Here is an 8,899-nt window from a genome sequence, read left to right as displayed (position 1 = left end):
ATGAGGGGAGTGTTGTATTGTAACTGTTGTGTCTCTGTAGGTATATGAGTCGATTGAGGGAGTGTTGTATTGTAACTGTTGTGTCTCTGTAGTATATGATCATGAGGGAGTGTTGTATTGTAACTGTTGTGTCTCTGTAGGTATATGATCATGAGGGAGTGTTGTATTGTAACTGTTGTGTCTCTGTAGGTATATGATCATGAGGGAGTGTTGTATTGTAACTGTTGTGTCTCTGTAGGTATATGATCATGAGGGAGTGTTGTATTGTAACTGTTGTGTCTCTGTAGGTATATGATCATGAGGGAGTGTTGTATTGTAACTGTTGTGTCTCTGTAGGTATATGATCATGAGGGAGTGTTGTATTGTAACTGTTGTGTCTCTGTAGGTATATGATCATGAGGAGTGTTGTATTGTAACTGTTGTGTCTCTGTAGGTATATGATCATGAGGGAGTGTTGTATTGTAACTGTTGTGTCTCTGTAGGTATATGATCATGAGGGAGTGTTGTATTGTAACTGTTGTGTCTCTGTAGGTATATGATCATGAGGGAGTGTTGTATTGTAACTGTTGTGTCTCTGTAGGTATATGATCATGAGGGAGTGTTGTATTGTAACTGTTGTGTCTCTGTAGGTATATGATCATGAGGGAGTGTTGTATTGTAACTGTTGTGTCTCTGTAGGTATATGATCATGAGGGAGTGTTGTATTGTAACTGTTGTGTCTCTGTAGGTATATGATCATGAGGGAGTGTTGTATTGTAACTGTTGTGTCTCTGTAGGTATATGATCATGAGGGAGTGTTGTATTGTAACTGTTGTGTCTCTGTAGGTATATGATCATGAGGGAGTGTTGTATTGTAACTGTTGTGTCTCTGTAGGTATATGATCATGAGGGAGTGTTGTATTGTAACTGTTGTGTCTCTGTAGGTATATGATCATGAGGGAGTGTTGTATTGTAACTGTTGTGTCTCTGTAGGTATATGATCATGAGGGAGTGTTGTATTGTAACTGTTGTGTCTCTGTAGGTATATGATCATGAGGGAGTGTTGTATTGTAACTGTTGTGTCTCTGTAGGTATATGATCATGAGGGAGTGTTGTATTGTAACTGTTGTGTCTCTGTAGGTATATGATCATGAGGGAGTGTTGTATTGTAACTGTTGTGTCTCTGTAGGTATATGATCATGAGGGAGTGTTGTATTGTAACTGTTGTGTCTCTGTAGGTATATGATCATGAGGGAGTGTTGTATTGTAACTGTTGTGTCTCTGTAGGTATATGATCATGAGGGAGTGTTGTATTGTAACTGTTGTGTCTCTGTAGGTATATGATCATGAGGGAGTGTTGTATTGTAACTGTTGTGTCTCTGTAGGTATATGATCATGAGGGAGTGTTGTATTGTAACTGTTGTGTCTCTGTAGGTATATGATCATGAGGGAGTGTTGTATTGTAACTGTTGTGTCTCTGTAGGTATATGATCATGAGGGAGTGTTGTATTGTAACTGTTGTGTCTCTGTAGGTATATGATCATGAGGGAGTGTTGTATTGTAACTGTTGTGTCTCTGTAGGTATATGATCATGAGGGAGTGCTGGCACGCTGTTCCATCCCAGAGGCCTACCTTCAGGCAGCTGGTGGAAGACCATGACAGGGTTCTATCCATGACCTCCACGGACGTAAGTCACAACTATTACTGTAACTCTAACCCCAGATTACTGTAACCCTAACCCCAGATTACTGTAACCCTAACCCCAGATTACTCTAACCCTAACCCCAGATTACTGTAACTCTAACCCCAGATTACTGTAACCCTAACCCCAGATTACTGTAACCCTAACCCCAGATTACTGTAACCCTAACCCCAGATTACTGTGATTCTACCCCCAAGCCATAAGACTCCTGAACAGCTAATCATTGCTACCCGGACTATTTGCAGATAACCCTCTTGAACCCCAGTGTCCAAATAATCCTCTTGGACCCCAGTGTCCAAATAACCCTCTTGGACCCCAGTGTCCAAATAACCCTCTTGAACCACAGTGTCCAAATAACCCTCTTGAACCCCAGTGTCCAAATAACCCTCTTGGATCCCAGTGTCCAAATAACCCTCTTGGACCCCAGTGTCCAAATAACCCTCTTGGACCCCAGTGTCCAAATAACCCTCTTGAACCCCAGTGTCCAAATAACCCTCTTTGACCCCAGTGTCCAAATAACCATATTTGACCCCAGTGTCCAAATAACCCTCTTGAACCACAGTGTCCAAATAACCCTAAAGGACCCCAGTGTCCAAATAACACTCTTTGACCCCAGTGTCCAAATAACCCTCTTGAACCCCAGTGTCCAAATAACCCTCTTTGACCCCAGTGTCTAAATAACCCTCTTTGACCCCAGTGTCCAAATAACCCTCTTTGACCCCAGTGTCTAAATAACCCTCTTTGACCCCAGTGTCCAAATAACCCTCTTGAACCCCAGTGTCCAAATAATCCTCTTGAACCACAGTGTCCAAATAACCCTCTTTGACCCCAGTGTCCATTTACATTTTACATTTACATTTAAGTCATTTAGCAGACGCTCTTATCCAGAGCGACTTACAGTAAGTGAATACATTACTTTTATTTTTTATTTTTTATTTTTTTTGTCTTCTTTTTTTTTATACCCCCGTGGGAATCGAACCCACAACCCTGGCGTTGCAAACGCCATGCTCTACAAACTGAGTTACATCCCCTGCCGGCCATTCCCTCCCCTACCCTAGACGACGCTGGGCCAATTGTGCGCCGCCCCATGGGTCTCCCGGTCGCGGCCGGCTACGACAGAGCCTGGATTCGAACCAAGATCTCTAGTGGCACAGCTAGCACTGCGATGCAGTGCCTTAGACCACTGCGCCACTCGGGAGACGAGTGGCGCAGTGTCCAAATAACCCTCTTTGACCCCAGTGGGTAATTAACCCTCTTGAACCCCAGTGTCCAAATAACCATCTTGTACCACAGTGTCCAAATAACCCTCTTGAACCCCAGTGTCCAAATAACCCTCTTTGACCCCAGTGTCCAAATAACCCTCTTGCACCCCAGTGTCCAAATAACCCTATTTGACCCCAGTGTCCAAATAACCCTCTTTGACCCCAGTGTCCAAATAACCCTATTTGACCCCAGTGTCCAAATAACCCTCTTTGACCCCAGTGTCCAAATAACCCTCTTTGACCCCAGTGTCCAAATAACCCTCTTTGACCCCAGTGTCCAAATAACCCTCTTGAACCCCAGTGTCCAAATAATCCTCTTACACCCCAGTGTCCAAATAACCCTCTTTGACCCCAGTGTCCAAATATCCCTCTTGGACCCCAGTGGGTAATTAACCCTCTTGAACCCCAGTGTCCAAATAACCCTCTTTGACCCCAGTGTCCAAATAACCCTCTTTGACCCCAGTGTCCAAATAACCCTCTTTGACCCCAGTGTCCAAATAACCCTCTTTGACCCCAGTGGGTAATTAACCCTCTTGGACCCCAGTGTCCAAATAACCCTATTTGATCCCAGTGGGTAATTAACCCTCTTTGACCCCAGTGTCCAAATAACCCTATTTGATCCCAGTGGGTAATTAACCCTCTTGAACCACAGTGTCCAAATAACCCTCTTGGACCCCAGTGTCCAAATAACCCTCTTGGACCCCAGTGTCCAAATAACCCTCTTTGACCCCAGTGTCCAAATAACCCTCTTTGACCCCAGTGTCCAAATAACCCTCTTTGACCCCAGTGTCCAAATAACCCTCTTGAACCCCAGTGTCCAAATAATCCTCTTTGACCCCAGTGTCCAAATAACCCTCTTTGACCCCAGTGTCCAAATAACCCTCTTTGACCCCAGTGGGTAATTAACCCTCTTGAACCCCAGTGTCCAAATAACCCTCTTTGACCCCAGTGTCCAAATAACCCTCTTTGACCCCAGTGTCCAAATAACCCTCTTTGACCCCAGTGTCCAAATAACCCTCTTTGACCCCAGTGGGTAATTAACCCTCTTGAACCCCAGTGTCCAAATAACCCTCTTTGACCCCAGTGTCCAAATAACCCTCTTTGACCCCAGTGTCCAAATAACCCTCTTTGACCCCAGTGTCCAAATAACCCTCTTTGACCCCAGTGGGTAATTAACCCTCTTGGACCCCAGTGTCCAAATAACCCTATTTGATCCCAGTGGGTAATTAACCCTCTTTGACCCCAGTGTCCAAATAACCCTATTTGATCCCAGTGGGTAATTAACCCTCTTGAACCACAGTGTCCAAATAACCCTCTTGGACCCCAGTGTCCAAATAACCCTCTTGGACCCCAGTGTCCAAATAACCCTCTTTGACCCCAGTGTCCAAATAACCCTCTTTGACCCCAGTGTCCAAATAACCCTCTTTGACCCCAGTGTCCAAATAACCCTCTTGAACCCCAGTGTCCAAATAATCCTCTTTGACCCCAGTGTCCAAATAACCCTCTTTGACCCCAGTGTCCAAATAACCCTCTTTGACCCCAGTGGGTAATTAACCCTCTTGAACCCCAGTGTCCAAATAACCCTCTTTGACCCCAGTGTCCAAATAACCCTCTTTGACCCCAGTGTCCAAATAACCCTCTTTGACCCCAGTGTCCAAATAACCCTCTTTGACCCCAGTGGGTAATTAACCCTCTTGGACCCCAGTGTCCAAATAACCCTATTTGATCCCAGTGGGTAATTAACCCTCTTTGACCCCAGTGTCCAAATAACCCTATTTGATCCCAGTGGGTAATTAACCCTCTTGGACCCCAGTGTCCAAATAACCCTCTTGGACCCCAGTGTCCAAATAACCCTTTTTGACCCCAGTGTCCAAATAACCCTCTTGAACCACAGTGTCCAAATAACCCTCTTGGACCCCAGTGTCCAAATAACCCTCTTGAACCCCAGTGTCCAAATAACCCTCTTGGACCCCAGTGTCCAAATAACCCTCTTTGACCCCAGTGTCCAAATAACCCTCTTGAACCACAGTGTCCAAATAACCCTCTTGGACCCCAGTGTCCAAATAACCCTCTTTGACCCCAGTGTCCAAATAACCCTCTTGAACCACAGTGTCCAAATAACCCTCTTTGACCCCAGTGTCCAAATAACCCTCTTGAACCACAGTGTCCAAATAACCCTCTTGGACCCCAGTGTCCAAATAACCCTCTTGAACCCCAGTGTCCAAATAACCCTCTTGAACCACAGTGTCCAAATAACCCTCTTGGACCCCAGTGTCCAAATAACCCTCTTGAACCCCAGTGTCCAAATAACCCTCTTGAACCACAGTGTCCAAATAACCCTCTTGGACCCCAGTGTCCAAATAACCCTCTTTGACCCCAGTGTCCAAATAACCCTCTTGAACCACAGTGTCCAAATAACCCTCTTGGACCCCAGTGTCCAAATAACCCTCTTGAACCCCAGTGTCCAAATAACCCTCTATGACCCCAGTGTCCAAATAACCCTCTTGAACCCCAGTGTCCAAATAACCCTCTTGGACCTGTCTATTCTAACACTGTGTGTTGTGTTACTACAGGAATACCTGGACCTGTCTGTTCTAACACTGTGTGTTGTGTTGGTTCCTTCAGGAGTACCTGGACCTGTCTGTTCTAATGCTGTGTGTTGTGTTGGTTCCTTCAGGAGTACCTGGACCTGTCTGTTCTAATGCTGTGTGTTGTGTTGGTTCCTTCAGGAGTACCTGGACCTGTCTATTCTAACACTGTGTGTTGTGTTGGTTCCTTCAGGAGTACCTGGACCTGTCTGTTCTAATGCTGTGTGTTGTGTTGGTTCCTTCAGGAGTACCTGGACCTGTCTGTTCTAATGCTGTGTGTTGTGTTGGTTCCTTCAGGAGTACCTGGACCTGTCTGTTCTAATGCTGTGTGTTGTGTTGGTTCCTTCAGGAGTACCTGGACCTGTCTGTTCTAATGCTGTGTGTTGTGTTGGTTCCTTCAGGAGTACCTGGACCTGTCTGTTCTAATGCTGTGTGTTGGTTCCTTCAGGAGTACCTGGACCTGTCTGTTCTAATGCTGTGTGTTGTGTTACTACAGGAGTACCTGGACCTGTCTGTTCTAATGCTGTGTGTTGTGTTGGTTCCTTCAGGAGTACCTGGACCTGTCTGTTCTAATGCTGTGTGTTGTGTTGGTTCCTTCAGGAGTACCTGGACCTGTCTGTTCTAATGCTGTGTGTTGGTTCCTTCAGGAGTACCTGGACCTGTCTGTTCTAATGCTGTGTGTTGGTTCCTTCAGGAGTACCTGGACCTGTCTGTTCTAACACTGTGTGTTGTGTTGGTTCCTTCAGGAGTACCTGGACCTGTCTGTTCTAACACTGTGTGTTGGTTCCTTCAGGAGTACCTGGACCTGTCTGTTCTAATGCTGTGTGTTGTGTTACTACAGGAGTACCTGGACCTCTCTGTTCTAATGCTGTGTGTTGGTTCCTTCAGGAGTACCTGGACCTGTCTGTTCTAATGCTGTGTGTTGGTTCCTTCAGGAGTACCTGGACCTGTCTGTTCTAATGCTGTGTGTTGTGTTACTACAGGAGTACCTGGACCTGTCTGTTCTAATGCTGTGTGTTGTGTTGGTTCCTTCAGGAGTACCTGGACCTGTCTGTTCTAATGCTGTGTGTTGTGTTGGTTCCTTCAGGAGTACCTGGACCTGTCTGTTCTAATGCTGTGTGTTGTGTTGGTTCCTTCAGGAGTACCTGGACCTGTCTGTTCTAATGCTGTGTGTTGTGTTACTACAGGAGTACCTGGACCTGTCTGTTCTAATGCTGTGTGTTGTGTTGGTTCCTTCAGGAGTACCTGGACCTGTCTGTTCTAATGCTGTGTGTTGTGTTGGTTCCTTCAGGAGTACCTGGACCTGTCTGTTCTAATGCTGTGTGTTGTGTTGGTTCCTTCAGGAGTACCTGGACCTGTCTGTTCTAATGCTGTGTGTTGTGTTGGTTCCTTCAGGAGTACCTGGACCTGTCTGTTCTAATGCTGTGTGTTGTGTTGGTTCCTTCAGGAGTACCTGGACCTGTCTGTTCTAATGCTGTGTGTTGTGTTGGTTCCTTTAGGAGTACCTGGACCTGTCTGTCCCGTTTGAGCAGTACTCTCCAACCTGCCAGGACTCCAGCAGCACCTGTTCCTCAGGAGACGACTCAGTGTTCGCCCACGACCCCCTCCCCACGACCCCCTCCCCACGACCCCCTCCCAGACGAACCCTGCTTCCCCAAACTGATCCAGGGAAACGAACCATGTCTCCCAAACCCTGTCAAACTGCTGCAGACCAATGGGGTGATCAGGACATAGATCTTTGAACCTCCACCAGATATGGAAACAGAACAGTGCATGCACTACTGCAGACCAATGGGGTGATCAGGACATAGATCTTTGAACCTCCACCAGATATGGAAACAGAACAGGGCATGCACTACTTCCAGAGTGCTTCAGATATGTTTGTGTTCCTACTCTTGTTAGAAATTAAATGTAGTACAAACTGACACGTTTTTAAAAGACTCTTTGCATTGAAGGATGGATTATTATTATTATTATTATTATTTATTTAGCATGTTTTTTTTTTCTTCTTTAAAATGAAAATGTATATTTTTGTACTTGGTCTTTAGTTAATCAATCCGATGGGTCACACCAAAGCCAGTCAGCCCCTTCAGTCAGCCCCTTCAGTCAGCCCCTTCAGTCAGCCCCTTCAGTCACACCACACCCAGTCAGCCCCTTCAGTCAGCCCCTTCAGTCAGCCCCTTCAGTCAGCCCCTTCAGTCACACCACACCCAGTCAGCTCCTTCAGTCACACCACACCCAGTCAGCTCCTTCAGTCAGCCCCTTCAGTCAGCCCCTTCAGTCAGCCCCTTCAGTCACACCACACCCAGTCAGCCCCTTCAGTCAGCCCCTTCAGTCAGCCCCTTCAGTCAGCCCCTTCAGTCAGCCCCTTCAGTCACACCACACCCAGTCAGCCCCTTCAGTCAGCCCCTTCAGTCAGCCCCTTCAGTCAGCCCCTTCAGTCAGCCCCTTCAGTCACACCATACCCAGTCAGCCCCTTCAGTCAGCCCCTTCAGTCAGCCCCTTCAGTCAGCCCCTTCAGTCACACCACACCCAGTCAGCCCCTTCAGTCAGCCCCTTCAGTCAGCCCCTTCAGTCAGCCCCTTCAGTCAGCCCCTTCAGTCACACCATACCCAGTCAGCCCCTTCAGTCAGCTCCTTCAGTCAGCCCCTTCAGTCAGCCCCTTCAGTCAGCCCCTTCAGTCACACCACACCCAGTCAGCCCCTTCAGTCAGCCCCTTCAGTCACACCATACCCAGTCAGCCCCTTCAGTCAGCCCCTTCAGTCACACCACACCCAGTCAGCCCCTTCAGTCAGCCCCTTCAGTCAGCCCCTTCAGTCAGCCCCTTCAGTCACACCATACCCAGTCAGCCCCTTCAGTCAGCCCCTTCAGTCAGCCCCTTCAGTCAGCCCCTTCAGTCACACCACACCCAGTCAGCCCCTTCAGTCACACCATACCCAGTCAGCCCCTTCAGTCAGCCCCTTCAGTCAACTCCTTCAGAAGGAGAGAAATATAGATGGGGGAGGTTTCTATGTATCTTTGAAAAGTTGTTATTGTAAATATATAAACTCAAATATGTATCATATTGCTTCCACGTACTTAAAATAATTTCCTAAAATATTGTTTTCGAATCAAAGCATTGCAATACACTGTCATGAGCATGTAATCATTTAAAGTGATACAAAATGTTTATTTTAATAATTAACATGTATATTTGTAAAGATATTTATAGACTTAACATGTTGTTCATCTAGTTTAGGATGTTAGTACTGTAAGCAAATATTTTTTATTTCTTTTTTTGTAACTTATTTGACAACAGAACAACATTATTTTCACAACTGGCAGATTTTATTTCTGCCGTTTTTTTATCCATCTTTTTTTATTTTACA

General features: G+C 46.2%; 1 protein-coding gene across 1 annotated transcript in view; it reads left to right on the top strand.

Annotated features, from left to right (window-relative positions):
* Positions 1–7,273, top strand: part of fgfr3 (fibroblast growth factor receptor 3) — a gene marked incomplete at both ends in the record, with an annotated part of 280,133 nt that extends 272,860 nt beyond the window's left edge. Inside the window, 2 exons of the mRNA XM_084181508.1 lie at positions 1,561–1,666; positions 7,031–7,273. Coding sequence (XP_084037634.1) covers positions 1,561–1,666; positions 7,031–7,273 — 349 coding nt within the window. The remainder of the gene's footprint in view (positions 1–1,560; positions 1,667–7,030) is intronic.
* Positions 7,274–8,899: the final 1,626 nt, after the last annotated feature.

This window comes from Coregonus lavaretus (genome assembly GCF_964263955.1).
Source record: "Coregonus lavaretus genome assembly, chromosome: 18".
Taxonomy (NCBI): Eukaryota; Metazoa; Chordata; class Actinopteri; order Salmoniformes; family Salmonidae; genus Coregonus; species Coregonus lavaretus.
The sequence above is the reverse complement of the archived record's forward strand: the minus strand, read 5'-3'. Positions and strand labels throughout refer to the sequence as shown.